Genomic DNA, 24,138 nt, shown 5'->3' with positions numbered 1-24,138 from the left:
TAATCGAGTGTGAACCGGAAGAACCTGTTGATAGTATGTGACTACCAACAACGGGGTCCGTTGACACGCAATCAACCAAGTCTCCTGACCACAGTAGTCTTATGACAAGCATGTGATACTGTTGTCCAGTTCTTCATCCGTAATCCCCCCCTGGCTCATCAAACTAAAGTGAGTGTGAGTGAGTTTGATTTTACGCCGCTTTTAGCAATATTCCAACAATATCACGGTGGGGGACACCAGAAATGGGCTTCACACATTGTACCCATGTCGGGATTTGAACCCGGGTCTTCGGCGTGACGAGCGAATGCTTTAACCACTGGGCTACCTGACCGCCCCTCATCAAACTATAGCAGCCTGTCGTTAATAGAATCAGGGCCAGACAAATCATGGTTGATAGAACAAGCAACCTTCCACACACTTTCCGAACGACACACGAAGGACACACATTCCAACCACCCAAACCCAAGCTGAGTCGACAGATAAGACACAAAGACAACCAGATACCACTGTTGGTTACCATGGTTACCCAGGACACAAATGTAATCTTATTAAAATCAGATGTTTTTTTCTTCTATGATACCTTAATCTGGAGAGACATATATATCAAATCCGAGAAAATGATTTTAATGAAATCGGACAAACATGTTTCACAGATGTACCGAATAGTCTTTCAAAACCATCTACTTCCATGTTAAATAGTCATGATAACATATCTTTTATTGGGTAATCATTTCTGAAGGTGTCCATCAGACATAACAGATATTATAAACTGACAGCTCACATTATCATGATTTCCACAGCTCTACTTTCAATTCCATAGTTACACGATCATTACCCATGACTATCTGGAACAGCTAACTACAAGAAAATAATCGAGGTTATCCAAATTGATCTCAAAATGATCTCATGACTCACTCTGTCGGGCGATGGTGACGACCTCCGGGACTGACGGTAGCCAGGATATGAAGCAGCGCCCTGTGTCAAGAGGATGGATGCTATTATTATAGATGTTTACCATATTCCCCAGTTTCTATGGCAAGAGGGAGTCAGAGTTAGTTAGTCTGTTTAACGCCACACACAGCAATATTCCATATGAAGGCTGTCTGTATATAATCAAATCTGGGCCAGACAATCCAGTAATTGACATCATGAGCAGTGATCTACTCAATTGGGATACAATGACATGCATCCACCACAGCCTTTTTGGACAAGCAGGGGCACGGGTGGCCCAGTTGTCACAATTCGCTGTGCAGAGTTGCGTCCCTTGGGCACGCCAGAAACCTATGATTGTGGGTTCGAATCCCGGTTCAACCCAATTATGTTTCTAGGTTTGTCAGCACCATACCCATACTCATGGGTTTCACCGAAGTGGTAAACGTCTGAGACCTGCATCACTTGGGGCTTTCCTCCTACATTAAGCTGACACGCCGTGATATACTTGGCCCTGTTCCACAAAGCGACCTTAGTGCTAAGTTGGTCGTAACTCCCATACATTACCATAGGCTTACGATCAACGTAGCACTAAGAGCGCTTTGTGGAACAGGGCCCTGGAATACTGTTAAAAGCGGCGTTAAACCCAACTCACACACTCACTCAAGTGACATGAGTGAGTGAGTGAGTTTGGTTTTACGCGGCTTTTAGCAATATTGCAGCAATATCACGGCGGGGGACACCAGACATGAGCTTCACACATTGTACCCATGTCGGGGTTCCAACCCGGGTCTTCGGTGTGACGAGCGAGGCTTTAACCACTAGGCTACCTGACCTCCCCTCAAGTGACATGACAAGCATGGGTTGCAAAAGTCCAGTTTGAACCCGTTTCTTCATGGGGGTGATGGAGTCAGAAGAGCATTTATTCATGAATTTGATTATAAGGAGTAAAGAAGTAAAACTACAATTCAGTAACTACTTCATAAACTCCTTTACTCCAAAGACATCAGGTATAGTTTGTACAAGTATATCAGCTTGGCACCTTCTTGAGATATGGCTTCATCCTCTTCTTAGCCTCGTCTACCACGCTTGACACAAAGGAATTCCGCAGCGGTTCTCTCCGTCTGTAACAACAATCTCATTACCTTTTTCAAAACGGAACACACATATACATTCACATTTCTGAAATCTTTTGGTATGTATAACCAGTTTAACAGCATCAAACTTAATTGTTTGCTGGGCATTACTTAGAAGTTGACGGATGACAAAGTAGAGACAATTTATGGAAAACAACTTCTTTATTTACTGTAAAGGCGACGTTTTGGTATAGATCCTAATACAGTTGTCAAGGAAGAATCGATACCGAAACATCGTCTTTACAGTAAATAAAGAAGTTGTTATCCATAAATTGTCTCAAATTTAGCATCAAAATGTCTACAAGTATTTCCAAATTAACTCATCAACTGTGGCTAAACTTATTCCTTCACACACCAGGAATTACGCTAGTTATTCTCCATAACAAATACATGGACTTATTTGTACCCCTAGTATTAGGCATGAAGATGTGATGAAGTGTTTTGACTTCCGACAAGTACAAATATTTGTTGTTACATGTCACTAGGCATTATTCAAGACCCATAATGGCAATGTGTAAAATATTCAGTCTGAACCAGACAAACCAGTGATTAAAATTATGAGCAACATCCTGTGTACCATATCACAAAGAATTGGTGCTCTACGATTATCGTAAGTTTATGATAAAGTATGGGAGATATGATTGTCATATGGCTACGATCACTTTGAGAAATATGGTCAAGGTCATTGAGGTGTACATGATGACACACAATCAATAAAGTCACAGAATCTCTCTTTGCAAAGCATAGGTTACTGGGGGCCTATTCCAATGTAGAATTTCAATGGATGTCCTTTAATTGACTCATTTTGCAATACCAGTATTCACAGACACAATCTCATTAAAATCAGACCTTAGTTCTCGCTACCGCTAAACAAAGATCTGAGGACATCCCATTAGGGGTCACGTCAGAACGACCTTTCATCTGACCAATGAGAGCGTTGCTTACCAGATCATGAAAGTAACAGTCGGAATGTGATTTCTAATCATACAACCTCGAAAACTTTAACACGGGGTATTCCGAACGATAGTTACGGGTTTAACAACTGAATCCATACAATCTAGACCATCTATTAGCCATTCCAGAATGTTCTTTTGTTCAGGTTTCAAATTTTTAATCCAGAATACGTCAAAATATGTTTCGAAGCGTAGTCGCCAATTTGAAATCCGTGCCGTAAAGCACGAGAAAACTGCCTTCTGATTGGTCATTCCATTGGTCAGTCAAAGTTCGCTCAAGGTCATTCTGATGTGACCCATAATGGGATGTCCTCAGATCTTTGTTTAGCGGTAGCGAGAACTAAGATCTGATTTTAATGAGACTGTCACAGACACTACATTGTCCAGCTATATTCTGTTAAAAAAGATAACTATCCAAATGTCATATCTACGCTACATCATTATTGGCCACCCCCATCATTACCTTGACATGCTTGATGCTCTAGGAGACCTGTTTCTCCCTGGGGATGAAACACTTCTTGATTTACGATTGTGCTGCAATATGAAGGCAATGCATTCTTTGTATTACCGGAATAATTCCACAGACAGCTTTATCAAAGACAACACACCCCTTCAATTCTACAACCACAGACATGAGAACAGCAAAACTTGTGTTTGCAAGAACATCACCAATCTAGGGGGTTTGGGGGCATGCTCCCCCAACCAACCCCCACGCCCCGCCACCACACACAAGAAAATTTTAAAAACGAGGATTAAAATAAGTGCATTTTACATCATTCCGAGAGGAAAAAATCCCTTAATTCAAAATTCTTTAAGAAATGATGAAAAGGTCTGATGATAATTTCACATGATAATTTTTGATACGAATGATATTTAGGTCACCATCAGACATGTTGTAGGAATGTATGTTACCTTAAAGGTTTGTTTCTCGTCATCAGGAAACAGTTGTCTGAAAGCAGCAACATAAAGACTTTACTATAAACTACTAACAATACTTCAGCTAACAGCAAATGGGTTTCTACTATCTCATGTTTTAACATGACCATGATGACACATCAGCTTCATCAAACACATCTTATCATAACTAGATTCACTTATAATATATCTAATAATAACTGGCTTCATTTGGATGTAGATATATATGCTTCATGTTTTCCCACCCTGTCATTCATATGATGAAGGGCAAGAAGTAGCCCTGAAACGTTGAGTAGGAATAATCCACAAGTTGTCATCCATAATACTCCTTGTCATGTTTACAACAAACTTTTAACTGCCTTAAAGACTCATCAAATGGGTAATAACGATTTCAAAAGCTTACAAATGACACTCTTACACAAGTAAGAAGTTAATACGAAATAAAGTCAAATCAAGTTCTTATAGCTATGCTTTGTTTGTTTGTTGTTTAACGTCACACTTAGCAATATTCCAGCCATATGACGGCATCAACCAAGTCAGCGAGCCTAACCACCCGATCCCGTTAGTCGCCTCTTAAGACAAGCATATCGCCTTTTACGGCTAGCATGGGTTCCTGAAGACTTCATGCAGCTTCAAACAGTATTTGAGTTCTACTACGGGATGGTGCTGGATGTGGCAGGAAAGTGACATTACCATGGGTCACATCTATCACGATCAGGTTGAATCTATAATTCCAACAAATGACCAGCAGATCCTACAATGTCTAAGGGACAAAACTCTGCAGAGCGAATTGCTGCACCTAAGGCCACTTAGTCCCTTTTTAATGAGGATCAGTGGAAAACCAAATGACACCCAAGCAATATCTCTTTGTTTGTTCGTTTCTATATTTGCTGTTTAAAGCCACACTCAGCAATTTTACAGCTATATGGCAGAGGTCTGTAAATAACTGAGTCAGGACCAGACAAACCAGTGATTGATATTATGAACAATGATCCACATCATCGTAGTACAATGACACGCTCTCAACCAAGTCACTGAGTCTGACCACTCAATCCATATGGTTGCCTGATAAGCATGATGGGCACAATTCTAACCTGGAATCCCCACGAGATAAGCAACATCTAATTCTAGTCCACTTACTTCACAATATCTTTGTCTACATCTTCAACAAAGAACCTCATACGAGAACCTGGTGGACTGAAAGAGCGACTCCGATGTTTGGGCGTGGCAGGACTTTTGGTCGGGGTGCCTGGGGGTTTCCAGGGGTGACGAGAGCCAAGTCTGCCTGGACTGTGAGACTGGCTTCGATATCTAAATACCCATGATGAAAGAATTTTTTTAAAACGCATGAGCATGACCGGAAAAATTCAATTTAATTATATAATCCTATAAAGAAGCCTACTTGCTGTTACAAAATGAAATACTGATAAAAGCAATGTTTCAATTTTAACTCACAAATGGTACCCTTTTCATACAACTTTTCCTAATTATGGAAGTCAATCAGTCAAGTTTATTTTGTAATTCAGCCAATCATTAGACAACCTTTAGTTTCTTCCCCTCCCTATAATTTTGGGATCACATAGTACCTAGATATGTTCAGTTAGCTCTCCTGGACTAAACTGTACAGTCAGACCTTTAATATAGAAGGTGCTGAACAAACTCTTTTTCTGGGCCTCCTACAGGACCTCCTCTAGACTATGAAGTGAGTGAGTGAGTTGGGTTTAACGCCGCGTTTAACAGTATTCCAGTTATATCGCAGCGTGTCAGCTTAATGTGGGAGGAAAGCCTGAAGTGATGCAGGTCTCAGACGTTTACAACTTCAGTGAAACCCATGAGCATGGGTATGGTGCTGACAAACTTAGAAACATAATTGGGGTGAACCGGGATTCGAACCCACAATCATAGGTTTCTGGCATGCCCAAGGGACGCAACTCTGCACAGCGACCTCCTCTAGACTATGAATGTAAGTGTACCTTCACCATGTTTATAACATTGTTATAACGTGGTAAGGTAACTATTTCTCAATGATGAATATTTCTAACATACAGAAAACACATGGTATTCCTCCTCTACTTTATAAAAATCACTATACCTATATGAGGATTCAAAATGAGGAATTTTCACAAATTATGTTCACTTGAAAGATGTGAAGATATATTCGTATGTTCGTTGTTTAATGCTGCACCAGTCTGGACCAGACAGTCCAGTGATTGACAACATGACCATCAACCTACGCAATGGGGTACGATGACATGCATCAACAAAGTCATGACCACCCCATCCTATTAGTCGCCTCGTATGACAAGCATGGACTGCTGAAGACCAATTCAAACCCGGATATTCATGGTGCTATTGGAAATTCACACTTATGTAAGTGTGTGATTGTGAAGTGAAGACACACCTCTGTCCTGGGGAGGATGGAGCTGAGTTTGGCCGGGAGTCGTCATCGAACGGGTTGTGAAGAGGGAGAACAGCTTTACGATTGGCGGCTATCGTTGGATCAGCAAAATGGCTGTCTGTCACTACCTGGGGATGATGCTTGTGGAGCTTCTCCCGTTTTGCCTGGATGGGAAAAAAAAAAATAATCAGGTACATGGGTGGGTTAGTTGGTTTGTTGTTTAACGCCGCACTCAGCAATATTCCAGCTATATGACGGTGGTCTGTAAATAATTCGAGTCTGGACCAGATAATCCAGTGATTAATATCATGAGCATGGATCCACGCAATTGGGATTGATGACATGCATCAACCAAGTCAGCGAGCCTGACCACCCGATCCCGTTAGTCGCCTTTTACGACAAGCATAGTCACCTTTTACGGCAAGCATGGGTTGCTGAAGACCACTCCAGCCATAACATGGCAGCCTGTTAATAATGGAGTCTGTACCACACAAACCTGTGATTGATGTAATGAACAGTTTTATTGCTCAGTCAACAACACTTATCAAGCCTGGCTACCAAAATTCTTACAACCAACATAGAGTTGCCGTGGACCAGTCCTACTCAAGAATCCTCACAAGATCATATCACCAAATGCAACCTTAAACAAAGTTCCTGGCATAAAAAGTACCTAACAAACAAACGAAGAAAATAATTCAGTGTTTACCCCAGGGGTCCGGAAACCGTCATATGCGCCGGACATGTCCGATTGGGAATCTCAAATGTCCGTTTTAAAATATTGCTTACCGGACATTTTAAAAAGTATTGTCCGGACATTCTTAAATTTTGACCGGACATGATCAACAGTTAGGACTGAGCAGTTTCTGTCTGCAGTTGCAACACAATGAAGATTAACTACACTGACAAGCTTTGTTTGTTTTGATTGCTGTAAATACATCGTACCAACATGATAGTCCAATCGGTCAATCACTGTAATAGGCAATAAACTGAGTTGACACTGATTAATCGAGGATTAATTACTGAGAACATCTTGTTAATTTGAGTGAAAGGTGTTTACAACTGTACATTAATACCTCGCATCATTTTATTTTTTTCAGTAGCTAGTCGTATATTGAATCTTGATTGACCGCCATTTTGCTTTCTCGGACCATCAATATCCAATTTTTTTATGGTCAATAATAAAGTACAGATGAAAAAAGTATTCAAATAACTATTGCTATCAACGATATTTTAGTATTTGTGATTAAATAATCTGTCTTGTTTTTAAAAAAATCTTTAGTTTAAAAAAACACTTTTCCCGTGAGGTCACGTGATAACCAAATATGGGATAATAGTCTCGATCCAAATGTTACAACGCGTACACTTGAGCAGACTCATGAATATAACTCATGAATATTAATTAGACCGTTCACTACGTTAACAGATCGTTATTATAACAGAAACAAACGTATGTTTTCCATGTAAATCTAAAATGATATTATTTGTTATTAATTGTCCGGTGAATTAAACAATTTAAATTGAAACAATTCATAATTCATCATATTATGAATACGTAAACTTGTAATGTGTGTGAAAAGTCGTACTAAAATATGCTATTTGAAGGGGGCGTTGCCTAAATGCAAATGTCCGATTGGGATTTTAATTTTTCCGGACCCCTGGTTTACCGTTTACTACCATGTGTACTTGATGAACTACAGGTAGCCAGGGTTTTACCTTGACCTTTAAAACCAGGGGTCAAGGGGACCCCAATAATAAATTTCAAGGGTTCAGTCGACAGTGTCGACCAATCTGTCGCCTCAGCCACTACTTCGAAGCCCGAGTCTTGTAAAATTCTGTTCGGTCCAGTAAGCTAATAATTGTCCAAAACATAACCATGATAACACTCAAATCTATTGAAAAGTTTGCTAAGAGCAGTCAATTTCAGACTTGTAGACTTAAGAGTGCTGGGCACAGATTACTGTTCAGAGACACCTTCAACAATGTTGAGCGAGCGAGTATGGTTTTACGCCGCTTTTAGCAATATTCCAGCAATATCACGGCGGGTGACACCAGAAATGGGCTTCACACATTGTACCCATGTCGGGAATCAAACCCGGGTCTTCTGCGTGACAAGCGAACGCTTTAACCACTAGGCTACCCGACTGCCCCTCAACAATGTTGAACAGATTGTTTGAAAAATACAAACCATAAATTGTTGAAACTATGGATGAAAATGTAATAATCAATTGAAATACAAGTTTCAGCGCACCTGTAATTTGGCTGGTAGTAACAGGCCTTTCTTCTGTGAGGGCTTGTTGTCTAGTGAGATGTTCCACGACACACCTCCTCTAGGCCGACCTTCAAGAGACGGGTCCCGGTCCCGCATCAAGGCAGCGATGCCAGCTCGCAGCGTAGCTTGTCTGTCGGGGGACTTCTCTACAAATTTGAAAAAAGGGTTCAAAATCCACTTTTCTTTATTTCTTTAATTATTGTTCAATTTAAACATTTTCTGAAGCATGTTTACAACCCTGATGGTGTATCAGTCACACCTGAAGCATATGTATCCATTTCATTTTTCTAGACTTGAGACAGGCCTAACAAAGAAAACCAGCAGAGACAAACCAAACTTTGGAATATGTAGACTTTGAATAGAATAGCTACTTAAATTACAAGCCTGACACAATCCTCATAAAGACATCTTCCTCAGGCAAGAGAGTTAACTGACTTTAAAAATCCAGTTTCAACCCTTGCCGAACTAGAATTATTGGGGTCGATCGTAGCGCCACCAGTGGCTATTACCAGTTAGGTCCCTTCTAAGCCTCTCCTATGGACCTATCAGATGCCACCTCTCGTATAACTTGCGTTTGCTTCACACAAAATGGTGGCGCCCAGTCAGGACAATCTGATCGATAGTCAAGATCTATATTGTGATAAACAGGTCTTACATCGTGAAATGCATCAAATCATGTGAGCACCTTGATTAAAAACATGAAAAGATGTGACTCCATAATACCAGCCTAGTTCGGCAAGGGTGGAAACTGGACTTTTGTAGTCAGTTAACTCTCTTGCCTCGGGAAGATGTCATAAAGTGTGCATCATTATGATTAAAACCTGCCACATTTTCAATGGAGACATGCGCATGCACTGTTTGTAGCTGTTTGCGGGATTCACTGTGTTTAGTTCCAGTGAAAATGTTCCTGATTTTAACCACACTTGATGGGGATTGTGTCTTGTTTGTAATTTGTGTGGCATTTTCTATTCACAGTCTGCACATATTCCATAGTTTGGTTGTTCTTATCTGGTTTTCTTTGGTAGACCTGAAACATATTTATTGTTATAATAACCATGATAATAATATGTAATGCTCTTTTTATTACATGCTCTTTCTATCAAATACACTCACTCAGCCTAATCAATTAATAGTCAAACATAAAAAACACCATAGTCAGCAAAATAAAAGGGAGATAATATTTTAGTTATCTCCCCTTGACCAGATAATCACTTTCAATACCAGCACACTACCTTTCCGTGGCTGCACTTTCGGAGCAGGTGCCTGATAGGAATGCTTGAATGTTTTCTTCAGCACACCTGAAAAATATCATGAAAGTTGTTTCAAGGAAATAAAATATTAAATGAAACAAAAGTCTGGTGACTGAACATGCTAAATATCTGACTTAATCGTGCAAAGCATTTCTTTCTGTCCTTGCCTATATTTACCAAATGAGAGCTATGAAATCTTGACTGGACCCAGCAAGTCAGTGGTTGACAGTGTAAGGAAACATCCGTCTCACATTATAAGTATATAATTTGCGCTGAAAGTCCCATGGAATGCAAATATGTAATTAAAATTAATTCTCCAGAAGCCTTTCAGGGCCATCTGCCTTTTTTTCTTGAAATTTCAAGATGGCAGCCTGTAAATAATCGAGTCTGGTCCAGTGATTGGTATTGTGAGCATCGATTCACACTGTCAGATTACAATGTAACCTGTGGAAAATTTATCTCAAAAGCTGCAAAACACAACAAATTATGACGAATCCGTCTGTCCCCACTTTTCTTTCCAACCTACTTAACATTTTGAGGAAACCAAAAGTGTATTTGAAATTTTTAAAATAATAATATAAAACATTTTTTTGATCTACTGACTTGAATCTTTGGGCAATAATCTGAAACCAGTGAGTGAGTGAGTATGGTTTTACGCCACTTTTAGCAATAATACAGCAATGTCACAGGGACAGAAATGGGCTTCACACATGGTACCCATGTCGGAAATCAAACCCGGGTCTTCGGCGTGACGAGCGAACGCTTTAACCACTAGGCTACCCGACTGTCCCTAATCTGAAACCAAATCTGCTATCAAGGAATGTACTATTTCATTAGATAGGACCGTAACTGCATCTACCAAGGTACACTCCAATTAAAGACCTACCCTTTGGTTTATTTTCCTTGCCGTGTCCCCTCATCTGTGCCCTGAACTGTTTCACCCTCTCCTCCTCCCTGTCAAACAGTTGCCGACTCACCGGAGAACGCTTCCTGGGTGGCGACTCGCGGTTCGCGTTCCTTCGCTGCCTCACCTCTCTCTCCCATGCATCGTTCAGGTCCTAACAAGTATATCCCTTTAAATTAGGTACTTTACTAAAGTATTCTCAGAACTGCATTCAATGCCAACTCTACAACTAACATGCCTCTTCCTCTTTATCAGCTTATTGGTCACGTTATCAGTGAAGTAAGTCTCTACAAGGCGGTGAAACGATACATCAAGGCCACGTTAGGATACATATCACGATAACTCGATCACGATAGGATACGTATCGCAATACACATATTTACGTCAAATCACATGGAAATTTCTTGACTACAAATATTTCAGAGCAGGTTCCAAAGGAAAAGATAGCTGTAGACATGGTTGACACATGCTCATAGCAGTTATTTTTACTAGTGAACTTGAAAACATTTTGCCACATTTGACTGACAAAAACGCTGGGGTGGGCTCATTAAATGAGTAGTACCGGTAATTAATTTTAGCAAGTGTATCGTCTTGTATCGATACAGAAAACAATGTATTGTGCATCGTATCATCACATTAAAACTCAAGATGCATCGGTGCACTGATGTATTGTTTCACCCCTAAAATGTTAGTTATAACATAAATTGGGAAGGATTTTAATTTCAATTTGGGAATTTGACTGACATTTGCTGCAGACTTTGGGCCGAAAATCGGCCTTTATTTATTTTTTAATTAACCAACGTCATAACAAACTGATCTCATTAATAACTTTAATAATGCCTATACTTTGATAAACGGATGATGGTTACATTAACCACATGTAAAATAATGGTATCTAGGCATACAATATCAAATACAGGACTGAATAGTGATTAAGAACAAAATTATCATTTGACACAAAGACAAGTGAGTGAGTTGGGTTTAACGCCGCTTTTGATAGTATTACAGTTATATCGCGGTGTGGCAGCTTAATGTGGGAGGAAAGCCCAAAGTGATGCAGGTCTCAGACGTTTACCACTTCGGTGAAACCCACGAGCACGGGTATGGTGCTGACAAACCTAGAAACATAATCGGGGCGAAACATAGGTTTCTGGCGCGCCCAAGGGACGCGACTCTGCACAGCGAATCACGGCGCCTTAGACGACTGGGCCACCCCTGACACAAAGACAAGACCTGGATGTTGAGTATGTTGAGTAATCAACATCCGGGAAGATAATCACATGTAGGGATGGGTATTAAAGGTTTAAAGTGTATCACAATATTTTGCAATGCACAAGGTCGTATTGTGGTACGTATCACGATATATTGTATTATTCTAATTTTTAATTCAGCAGCAATCTGATACATTAAGGTATGAATTGAAGTTCATAAATGGAACAAAACAAGATGCTGGTACAACATAATGTTTACTCATTCAATAAATACGCACCCATCTTGGAGCCCCACATGATAAAAATCCCAATTTGAAATCACCTAATATTTCGAGCATGAAAAAATGATATTGTGATACGTATCGTGGAAAAAATTAACCTCAATTTACCGATATACCAGTAATATCTCACACCCTTAATCGCATGAAGAGTACATGCGGGTAAAATATTACTACGAGCTTGTATGACTACAGACAGGCCTAGACTCAACCCCGAACATGACAATGCTTTGCTTCAACTTACATCCACTTTGTCCAGCATGCTGGTCAACTCTGTCTGCACCAGACTGTCCTGGCCCTGCTTGATCTGGGAGCTGAGTTGAGTCAACTGGCGGATCAACAGGGACAGCTCATGAAAGGAGGAAGGGAGGCCACTCCGTAAGTCTTGTTGAGGGAGGTTGGTGACAAAGGCTTGAATTGCTCTTGCTGCTCCTCTGTGAGCTGCAGCCAGCTTGGACATCGCTTGACTCTGTGGGTGGAGGTCATACAGTCAATCAGGTTGTAGCAATGGTGGATAAAAACAAGTTGTGATTGTTTGTTGTTTATGCCGTACTCAAAAATATTCCAGCTCTACGTTGGCGGTCTGTTTGATCACTGAACATATCAATCCCATCACCAAATCCTTTGTAAGATGTTGCCCATGTTTAAGTCTTAAAATTACTATGAGTCTAAACATTTTGACAGATTTTAAAGACATATATTTAATCCTAGAGTATTCAGAACATCACCATGGCCACAGGTACTTTGATATTTATAAACCAAAAACACTCCTGATATATAACACATTTTTAGAACTGAAATTAGTTAGAGAAAAAATAACTTGAGGACTTATCTAGGATTTTAAAAAATACCTGTGGCAGCCAAATTGAGTGAGTGAGTGAGTTTGATTTTACGCTGCTTTTAGCAATATTCCAGCAATATCCCTGCGAGGAACACCAGAAATGGGCTTCACACAGTGTACCCATGTCAGGAATCGAACCTGGGTCTTCGGTGGACGAGCAAGCGCTTTAACCACTATGCTACCCGACCGCCCCAGCAGCCAAATTGAGTGAAAATAATATCTTGTCAAAAATTGGGATTTATCCTGAGATATTTCAAAATGTTTTTATCACACTGACATAGGTTTCAAAGTGTCACCTTTTTTGTCTGTTTGACCTTGCTGTCAGGCCCCAGGTTGATCAAGTCTCTCTGGATCTGACGCACTTGCTGTCTCAGGTTGTACAGGTTCCGGGCAGCACGGGTGGCAAATTCTTCTGTTCTGGTCACCCTCCTCTCTTCATCTTCCTCGTCAGAGAGATAGCCATCTTTCTTTCGACTTCGGGATCGATGAACAAAGTGGTCAGGATCTGGGAAATTATTGAAGTCAACATAACATCTTCATCATTTGTTAATTTGGTTTGTTTGTTGTTTAACTCCGCACTCAGCAATATTCCAGATATATGCATGATATGACGGCTGTCTGTAAATAATTTGGACCAGACAATCCAGTGATTGATATCATGAGCATCGATCCACGCAACTGGGATGCGATGGCATCTTGATCAGGCCAATACATTAAACGAATCATACATCATGTAGATGTTATATGTCTAAAATGTGGAATATTGTATGCATTTGTTAAACAAACTAATCAGTTGATTGAATTTGCATACTTTGTCTGTGGTCATGTTGGTAGGAGGTCACATTTTTAATGTAGAATGTTTAAAACCGTGTTATAGAAACACAGTAAATCAATCGCAGTAAACTACAGTTATAACCATGATAACAAACACAAACCATGACAAAGGGGGGCCACTATTTTTAGTTTGTTATAACTGTAGTTTGTTATAAGCATATATACAGCAAATGGCCAGGGCAAAGAAAACAGTTTGTTATATCCATCTGTTCGTTATAAGCGTATTCTTTATAAACATAGTTTACTGTACATCAATTAAATTCCACTATTCCACTTATTTCACTTGTCCGCAGAGTTTGTAGCTGGTCCTGCGTGAACAAGGCAAACATGTTTACTATGTTTACATTTTCTGTCTGTTTTACTCAGTTCCAATTTGAAGCATTTTGGAGCATTGAGAACTGGTTCAGAATTATAGCCCTCAAATGCCACTGGTCAGTCAGGACTACAATCACTGGATCTTTACATGTCTGCAGCACATGTTAGTAGCCAATTAGCATGAATTGTCGTAGGCTGTGTACATGCTAAGGCAACCAGCGCTAGAAGCTAACTGTTTTAGCCCACTAATCCTTATAATGATGACATATAGCAAAACCCTTAAAAATGGCAAATTTTTTCTAGTCCTTATATCTTAACTATTGGGCAGTCTTGCAAGGACTATAGGACTAGTGTAGATTTCTTACACTGGCTAGGGCGGTCGGGTAGCCTAGTGGTTAAAGACCCGGGTTCGATTCCCGACATGGGTACAATGTGTGAGGCCCATTTCTGGTGTCCCCCGCCGTGATATTGCTGGAATATTGCTAAAAGCGGCGTAAAACCATACTCACTCACTCTTACACTGGCTACAATGTACTGAACTGAAAATAAGGCCAAAATACACATGATGAGTACAAGACTCAAACGTTCCTGACAAAGTCTCCTGTAAGGTATGTAAATTCATGTGTATGGACCTTATCATTTGTCTGCTTTTTTGTTAAACACTGCACTCGGCAATATTCCAGCTATATGACGGCGATCTGTAAAAATCAGGTCTGGACCAGACAATCCAGTCAGTGACATCATGAGCATCGATCCACGAAATTGGGATACGATGACATGCATCAACCAAGTCAGAGAGCCCGACAACCGATCCCGTTAGTCGCCGCTTACAAGCATGGGTTGCTGAGAACCAATTCTCATGATTCTAACCCAGATCTTTCACCCATATCAGATATGCACAATGAGACATATATACTACGCCAGTATATCATAACCATGATAACCATGAGAGTTAAACTGTAGAAGCTGTTTGATGGATTACCGTGCAGTGCCTTCTCCCCGACCCGCTTTATCTGCTGGAGGTAGCCCTCCAGCTCCAGCTGCAGTCTCTCTATGTTGTCTGAGGGCTCCAGGTCCTCTCTCACCTTGTAGCGGGGGTACACATCTATGTCACGGGTAGGTGGACTGTTTGTGGTAACTGGAAAGAGTTTATAAGCACATAAAGAAAATAACATCAGACATGATGGAAATATCTGCTATAGACAGGGATTTATATAGGATTCTAAACTAAATGCCCTTGGCAGGCAAATTGAGAAAAAAAATATTTAGGTCAATATAGGAATTTTATTAAAGTTTTTATTGTTTTAAGCTCATAGGTATTTTAACATTGCATTCATTGCAATAATTTCAGTGAAAGCCTCTTCCTTGTTCCTGTTATATATACAGGTGTAGATTTAACAACAAATTTGAGTAAAGCCCTTAGTTACTGGCCCTTTTCCAGACCAACTGGCTGACAACTTAATGATTTAGGCCTTGAAACGGCTGGACCCGAGGTCACATAGAAGTGAGTTACCAGGGAGACTACGAAAAATTGAGAACTTCTCACCCATAAACAAATGATAAAACGTCTTTTCCTGCACTGACATTAAATCATGACTTCCATTTGCCTCATTTCATTGCGATTTATGAGCAAATAAACATGTTGTTGGTTTACACAACATTACAGAATGGCCGCCGGTTGTGTCATTCTACCGAGATGATAGGGACATATTTTTCTTTGGGTTAGCCATTCACACGACCTCGTCCCCCCTAAATATTTTCTCATTGAAACTACATGATTCACGAGGAGTTTCCAAATGAAAAATTAAAACATACACAGATAAGGGGCGAAATTTTGACTAGCCAGATGGGCCATTACTTTACATTTCTTAAGCCTCTTAAAAATGTACTTTTAACCGGCCATGGGCCAACGGGCCAGCAGTTAAATTGACCTAAGTGAAATACATACAAGTCACCTCTACAATAACATATGTTGTGGCTCTATTAAAATTTATTGTGAAGCTTCTAATTCCAATTTGAGATTTGTAACTGAAATTTGCTGCCGGCAATATATCCACATCTGAACAGGTGTAGAGTAATGATACAATCACTCAAAGTGAAACTCATAAAACAGAGGGGAAAATAACCATATGCATCATTAGGCTGAAAAAAAGTTTTTCTTAGGCAATGACTTCTTGAACATCTGTGTTGGAAGACATGACAGATGACATCACGATATATTACTGACTAACCATCCAGCCTTAGAAACTAACAGTTTCAGTCCACTAGTCCTTATAACATGTATAATGATAACATATAGCAAAACCCCTAAAAATGGCAAATTTCTACTAGTCCTTATGATACCTTTAGTATTGGGCAGTTTGGCAAGGACTATAGGACTAGTACCAATTTCTAACGCTGTGGACCATCATGACAGATATGCATCATTTTGGTATCATTTGAATCAAAACATTTTACCTGGAAGACGACTGACTGCCCTGGTATTCAGGAATGGTTTAGGAGACTGTGATGGGGTTTGAGTTTTCATTGTCCTTGGATGCCTGTTCAAATCTCGCTCCCTCACACTGAAGGGCTTTTTACTCTTCCCTACCCACTTCTTCTGTCTTTCCAAGTACTCTTTACTATGTATCACTCGAGTCTTAGACGATCTAGGGGATGGAGACCGACTTCTGACACCAGACTTTTGTTGGCTTTTCTTGTTTTTTAAATCACGTCTGGCCATCTGTATGGCCATAGCCATGCGGTCCTCAGACACAGATTGAAACTGGAAAGAGGACTGAGAGCTGGGGAGGACATTAGGTCTCCCTGTGAATGTTCCCCTCCTGTCATGGACTCTCTCAATTACCACTGGCTGGAGATGATGATGTTGCACCATTAAGTTCTTGGCTTTCAGAGGAACATTGAGATTAAACTGGAGCTGATTTTGGTGAGGAAAATCTGTATATGCCATGGTGATGACCTGAAAAGAAAAGAACGAATAAGTCATCAATATAAAAATTTGGAATCATTTGGAATTAGATACATTTTTAGTTTATCATGCTTCTTTTCACATCAAATCATGACCAAAATCGTTCTGAAATTGATTTTTTTTTACCTATTTTTACATACCTAAGAATGATAAGATGGATATCATTACTTTACCAAAAACAAGTCAGCTAAAAAGAAACAAGTGTACACATATTCATTGGATACATGTGATGTATTACAAATCCAAGCATTATTTCATGGTGCATTAAATTTCAGATTTATTATTGTAGGAAGGTCTTAAAGGGAAACAACACTCCACCTTTGAAAGTATTGACATATGGATGACTTTTTTCTTCGTGGATTCAAAATTTGCATTCAAGATGAAATGATATCCACTAGCATCTTATGAAGTGGACACATTTTCCTCGTGAGAGGCAAAAGGCTAATTTATTTTGTACTTCCTGACCCAGATCATGAGATGACTTGGTTGACAGATAGACAATTCATTGACAGACAAGTTAACAATAAACTGATATGTAATACGACTCAACACCAGTGAACACAGCTTAGCACAGGCATCTGTTATTTTATTATCTTCACAAGTAACACTCAGTCTCCAACTTTAGCCACTGGTATGAAGCCCAAGTCTAGTAAAATTCTGTTCTGTCTAGTAAGAATACTGAGATCAGCTAATAAATGATACCATATGATCAGATGACACTAAAATGGATTAAAAATAATAAGTTGTCAAGTTTGGGATAGTAAACTGAAGAAAATAGATATGACATACAGTAACAGTGATTATCTGTCATACAAATTTGTTACAATCACTTATTCCTTCATATTCTTCCCTTCTATTACAAAGAAAAATACGAAAAGTTCAAAATTCTGTGTAGAATGCATGAACTGATGAATCATGGAGCTTCATGTCTTAAAAATATATATTGAGGATGAGATTATGAATATTGTCTCATTTTGCGTGTTGTTTCGATTATGCAAGTAACTCAATGAAGTGGTAAACTATTTTCGTATTTACAGGTGCTGTTACAAGCCACTGTCAAAATGAAAACATGAATAAACATGTTCAGCAGAATTCTTGTTGCATAAAATGACTTTCAGGTTTTGTAGAATCTTTAAATAGCGATTTATAATGATCATTTATATCATTTGAGAATATGGAATATACAAACGGCAAAATAATTACCGAAAAAAATAGAATTTCTTCCAAAAATTATCCAAGCGAATCTTCTTGCTTTGAACAATCCGCCATCATTGCTTCAACGCCATCTGGTGGAAGAAGGGACGTAATTTACTTCCGTAAACAATGGCGAGGACCGGAGAAAAACGTACTGTTTTGGTGCAGGTACATTGAATTATCGAATATTACTTCATCTTTCTATGAAATATATTTTCTTCACTTAACATACGTTTTATCGTCGTATGTTATGCTTCCTTTAGGGTGTCGACACTTTGTCGCGTTCACCTTATTTTAGAAGGCACAAGAGTTATCTACCCTCCCAAATATGTCGGAAGAGTCATTGACAACGGCCTTGACAAGTCTTGGACATTGTATTCATTCGATCTCTAAACGCTTCTGAGGAAAAGGTATGACGAGTGACTGTAGTTCGTTTGAAATGTTTCTAAGTTTTATCTGATATAATGACACTTATTGAAATACTGAAATCCGGAACTAGGCCCGAACAGGTGCCCGAAATTATGTGTCCAATAGAAACCACGAGTCATTCATACATTTGCATATCAATGAGCTCCCACACATACCTTTGCTTGCCAATATCGCTGACTGTCAGTGACAGGGAAGGATGACAAAATGGTTCTTTGAAGTCGAACAATGGACGTTGTCATCTACTTAAACCCCGCATGATATATGGCAACTGCATCGTGATATTATTTACGTTTTGAAATGAAATTGTGTTATGGCATAATATTTCCGAGGGATATTCTACAAGTGAGTACAGTTTCTATGGACAATAACACAACACTCTTTTACTGTTTTGCTATAAGAAATATACTGTAATGTGCAATTCGTGTGTGTTTTGGTGAGTGTTGGATCCCGATGTTAGTTTTTGTGTATAACTGAGCATAGTATTTTTGTAAAGTAATTGCTTAATTCTGCTGAACTAAACATATGGAACTAGATTCTATATAGATCTATATATCTATATATATTCTAACATGAATTCAGACAAAGAAAAATTGCAGTAAATATACATGACAATGAATATCAAACAAATGGTAACATGGATTGGAGGTTTATGACATTTCTCTCAGTAATATTAGGTTATGAAATATGGTTAAAATTGGTAATAATGAACATCTGTTAAAATATATAGTATTTTTTTACACTGAAATATTGCTGGCATACTGGTGTATTGCATGTGTTATGTTCAACGCTATTGTTTGTTTTTACGCATCATTTCATCTTTCAACATGCAATGAAATATGAAGAAAAGATATTTGATGTATTATCAATTTTTTCGTTCCATTGTGGATGTATACTTTAAAATGTTTCATATGCAGAGGTATCTGACTTGAACAGTGAAGAGGTGTAAATGTTTAAATATTTACATGATTAATCTCTGGTCATGTTTCAACTTTTAAAATGTATATCTTTTGTTATGTAGTTACAAAATTTGTAGTAAATGCTTATCATAATTGTATGCAGTTATTTATTATCTATTGGTTGTTTAGAGAAATATGTGAAATTTATGTGCAAGGCAGAAGACATACCCAACTAGTACCGTAAAATCTTGTATTAACCTACAAGTACTTGTGAAGGCTTAAAAGCATATCTTGTTATTGGAAGCAATTATTAGATCTAATTGACACATGAATTTTGTTTTCAAAATGTGTGTGGTCCCCAGATGCTTTTGGTTTGGGAATATGGTAGTTCCGATGACTTTAGACCCTATCTACTGATTTGACTAAACATTATACCAGATTCCTTCATTTAATTGTTGACCGCCTCCGCGGTGTAGTGGTAGAGCTGGTGGCATAGTAAAAAAAGCAATACCGTATTTGACGTAATAAGGGCCCTGCTCTAATTAGCGCCCATCGCGATATTTGCTAATATATTGGCCAGTGAACAATCCTAATTAGCACCCCTTCCGATTGATCAATGTACACAAGACTTATTTATTCGCGTATAATACGCACTCGTGTGTTATATGCACACTTATTTATGGGCAATTAAATTCTGGAAAAATATATCTGTTGTACATAAACATTTCAGGATGTCAGCATAAATCGCGAAAAAAAGTTTCCACTAAAATAATATTCTAATAAGAGCCCCCTAGGCGCTTATTACGTCGAATACGGTAGTACAGTTAAAATGAGTTCCAAGTGCATGAAGGGCACTTTTAGAATATTTTTTAACATTGGATATGGAAAATGATGAACATGTGAACACATTAAGTGCACAGTTACTGCTCATTTATGTAAAATGATTAAAGATATTTAGAAAAAGAAGCGAGTATTATCAATCTGTATGAAATGGAAGGGGTCAAACCTTCCAATTATTGACTGCTTATATTATCTAGACCTGGTGAAATGACGTTTGCTGAGATTGATGCATCTTCCCGAGGCATTGTATAGCGTGTCCACTAGCCTATATCAAATCCTAGTTTCTACCCTTGCCACATCAAGGCCACTTTTCTTGGCTCATCCCTGGCTCAGGGGCACGGGTGGCCCAGTTGTCTAAGGCGCTGCGATTCGCTGTGCAGACTTGCGTCCCTTGGGCACGCCAGAAACCTATGATTGGGGGTTCGAATCCCAGTTCGCCCCAATTTTGTTTCTAGGTTTGTCAGCACCATACCAGAGCTCGTGGGTTTCACCGAAGTGGTAAATGCCTGAGACCTGCATCCTTTTGGGCTTTCCTTCCAGATTAAACTCACACGCCTAAATATATCTGTAATACTGTTAAAGGCGGCGTAAAACCCAACTCACTCACTCACTCATCCCTGGCTCCACCTTGCGTAGATCACGAGTTCTCTGATTGGACTGTCCAAATGTTTGACAGGCCAATCATGTTTAGCACAGGAAAGTGGGTTTGATGTGGCAAGGGTGGAAACAAGATTCTGATAAAAAGGCTAGCGGACGCTCTTGCCTCAGGAAGATAAGATTGATGGTGGATCAAAATTATTCTAGTTTACAAACTTTAATTCCAATGGGCGCACCTAAACATCTTAACGAATGCCCCATGGCAGATTTAAAAACCAGCATCTCTATCCCTTATGTTGAAGATTTAGCCTCAAGAAATATTTCAATGACTGAGCAAATATTTGTCAGTGGACAAGTGAAATTTGTTCGCATATCCACGAGTACATCTATTCCATGCAAATATTTTTATCCTTCTTTCTATTTCCAGATGAGCTGATATAAAGAGAACCCCATTTATCCAAGCATTACTTCCTACAAGCCAGGATGTTGAAGCAGGGATTCGTGCAGGAGAAGGTGAACGACCTTGCCATGACCCACTACCCCCATCTCATGAACAATTACCCCCAGTGGTCCAGGGTCAACACGCTGGATAAAGCCAGATACCCAAAACCGTTTGTCAAAGACAAAATGCAACCGAACATGGAGATGAAGCGGGATACAGAGGAGGAGGACGGGAGTCTGGAGATGAATGAACAGCTGAACCCGGCACAGCGGGCACAGTATCTGGAGAGGAGCTTGGTTTTTCTTAGACGACAACATCAAGAGGTGCTAAGGAGCTTACATGAAGAAATCGATGCCTTAAAGAGGGAAAATAAAGGTAGGAATAAGAGGACCCTCCACCCTATGCTGAATGCCTAGTTTCCCAGAGGGATTGAAACTCACTGAATTAATTCTTTAATTAATCTTTGGCAAGTCTAGATTACTGCAGTATCGGGAATTTAAGACCGTCTCTGGGCTCCTTTTAAATTTGTATTAAAATAATTTGACATCTTTTTTTTTCTGTAAGATATGTTCATTTCAAAGACTAGATGTTAGTCTACTAGACCTGCTCAGAGGCCGCTATTCAGCACCAAGTCTGCAGCAAATTTCTGTGTATATTCCCAAATTGGAATTAATAATTCATATTTTTTATAGTCATAACTTTATAGTTATGACTTTTGAGAGGTGACTTGTATTTCACTGATAACAGGACCAATAAAGACAAAAAGGCTTTAATGCTTATTTTCAAATATCAAATTGAATGCAAATCATGAACAAATGTTGCTATGAGACCAGGGTCATCCTGGTGTTAAGTTCACAAACATACATGCTATCTAGAACTGAGCAAAGACGTTGCCAAGTTTTATCTTGTTTTTATTTGTGTGTGTGTGTGTATATGATAAAAGAATTTATCTGTTATAAGGTTCGATCCGAGGTAATAATTTCCTAATTTTGCTGATTCCAATCTCATTAAAATCAGATCTTAGTTTTCGCTTTCAGAACGACCTTTCGCGAATTTTGACCGACAAACGAAATGACCGACAAGAAATCGACATTAGCCAATCAGAAGGCAGCTTTCTCGAGCTTTACTACACTAGTAGTGAAACATATTTTGACGTAATCTCGATTAAAAAAATTAAATTTGATAAGAAGAATATGGCTTACAGATGGCCTAGATTGTATGGATATAATCATAAAACCTGTAACTGTCGTTCGGAATAAATATTTTGCGCTTGCATGATTAGAAAACACATTCCAACGGTCAATTTCATGATCTGGTAAGCGACGTTCTGATTGGTTGGATGAAAGGTCGTTCTGACGTGACTCTTAATGGGATGTCCTCAGATCTTTGTTCAGCGATAGTGAGAACTAGGATCTGATTTTAATGAGATTGTGCTGATTCATGTTTAGGAATTTTCAGCAAATATTTCAGAAAGATAGTTTAAGAAAGTGTATTTCAAATTAAACAGAGTATCGTTTTGTTGGATATGTCATCAAATATGGCAATATCGAGGAATCAATAAAATCTTAATGTCAATTATAACTGTATCAATACAAATTTATGAATATTGATACTAAATTAATAAGTCACTGCCAGAGAAACATTACATTTATGAAGGTTACCATGGTAAAGATGGACAACATAGAAAATTCAATTTTAAAAATTTGCCTGTCTACAAAGATAATTTTTATCTATGCACATTTAGAATAATTAATTTTATAATTGATCAATATATATCAATATATCGTGATTCTTTTGAGTCGATATGTCAATATTTAAGTTTCAATGACACCTCATCCTTTCGTTTACTTTTTTCTTTTTAACTTTTTCAAACTTTGCTACAGCTATTTGATTCAGAACATTCTCCTAATAATAGTGATGGCCTCAACCCGTGAAGATTCCAGGGTAGAATAGGTCTTCAGTAACCCATGCTTGCCGTAAAAGACGACTTTGCTTGTCGTAAGAGGCGACAAACGGGATCAGGTGGTCAGACTCGCTGACTTGGTTGATACATGTCATCGATCCCAATTGCATGGATCGATGCTCATGATGTCAATCACTGGATTGTCTGGTCCAGACTCGATTATTTACAGACCGCCGTCATATAGCTGGAATATTGCTAAGTGCAGCGTTAAAATTTAAACAACAAACAATAAACTCAAATGAGTCATGAGAGTTGACATAATGGAAAGATGGCACACTGGATGTGATTCTAACTATAACCTAATATAGAATCAATTATTCACAAAGTTAATTATGTTTACTTTATTTTGCTCCAAAATCAAACATGGCTACTGGCAGCCATTTTGAAAATCAGCTTGAAGCCATGGTCATCTAAGTTTATCATGGTTTATTAGTAATCTCTGTTGATACACATATTAACAACACATGTTAATCAAGTGTAGTGAGGTTTATCTGATATTCACATTCAGCATCTGCCAAGCATAAATAATTCACTCCCATACACTACCTAGGTGAAAGAGTCAGTGTCTGATCTTC

General features: G+C 38.9%; 2 protein-coding genes across 5 annotated transcripts in view; one reads left to right on the top strand and one right to left on the bottom strand.

Moving 5' to 3' along the window:
• Nucleotides 1-18,649, bottom strand: part of LOC124137844 (protein moonraker-like) — a 25,006-nt gene extending 6,357 nt beyond the window's left edge. The window contains exons 1-14 of one of the 2 annotated variants that reach the window (XM_046504316.2): nt 18,406-18,649; nt 16,692-17,193; nt 15,217-15,372; nt 13,382-13,590; nt 12,489-12,713; nt 10,738-10,909; nt 9,834-9,899; nt 8,581-8,747; nt 6,336-6,496; nt 5,075-5,245; nt 3,932-3,968; nt 3,483-3,553; nt 1,973-2,054; nt 916-975 (exon numbers count right to left, since the gene is read on the bottom strand). In XM_046504316.2, the coding sequence (XP_046360272.2) occupies nt 916-975; nt 1,973-2,054; nt 3,483-3,553; nt 3,932-3,968; nt 5,075-5,245; nt 6,336-6,496; nt 8,581-8,747; nt 9,834-9,899; nt 10,738-10,909; nt 12,489-12,713; nt 13,382-13,590; nt 15,217-15,372; nt 16,692-17,184 (2,070 nt within the window). In that variant the 5' untranslated portion in view covers nt 17,185-17,193; nt 18,406-18,649. Of the gene's footprint in view, nt 1-915; nt 976-1,972; nt 2,055-3,482; nt 3,554-3,931; nt 3,969-5,074; nt 5,246-6,335; nt 6,497-8,580; nt 8,748-9,833; nt 9,900-10,737; nt 10,910-12,488; nt 12,714-13,381; nt 13,591-15,216; nt 15,373-16,691; nt 17,194-17,520; nt 17,650-18,405 lie in introns of those variants that run through there. The other variant, XM_046504314.2, reaches the window with a different exon arrangement.
• Nucleotides 18,494-24,138, top strand: part of LOC124137845 (coiled-coil domain-containing protein 74B-like) — a 22,640-nt gene continuing 16,995 nt past the window's right edge. Inside the window, exons 1-2 of one of the 3 annotated variants that reach the window (XM_046504319.2) lie at nt 18,494-18,564; nt 21,586-21,975. In XM_046504319.2, coding sequence (XP_046360275.2) covers nt 21,642-21,975 — 334 coding nt within the window. In that variant the 5' untranslated portion in view covers nt 18,494-18,564; nt 21,586-21,641. Of the gene's footprint in view, nt 18,565-18,717; nt 18,807-18,950; nt 19,168-21,585; nt 21,976-24,138 lie in introns of those variants that run through there. The other 2 variants (XM_046504318.2, XM_046504317.2) reach the window with 2 other exon arrangements.

This window comes from Haliotis rufescens, unplaced genomic scaffold (genome assembly GCF_023055435.1).
Source record: "Haliotis rufescens isolate VD_foot unplaced genomic scaffold, xgHalRufe1.0.p SCAF_138, whole genome shotgun sequence".
NCBI classification, from domain to species: domain Eukaryota; kingdom Metazoa; phylum Mollusca; class Gastropoda; order Lepetellida; family Haliotidae; genus Haliotis; species Haliotis rufescens.
This window is presented reverse-complemented; position numbering and strand designations above follow the sequence as displayed.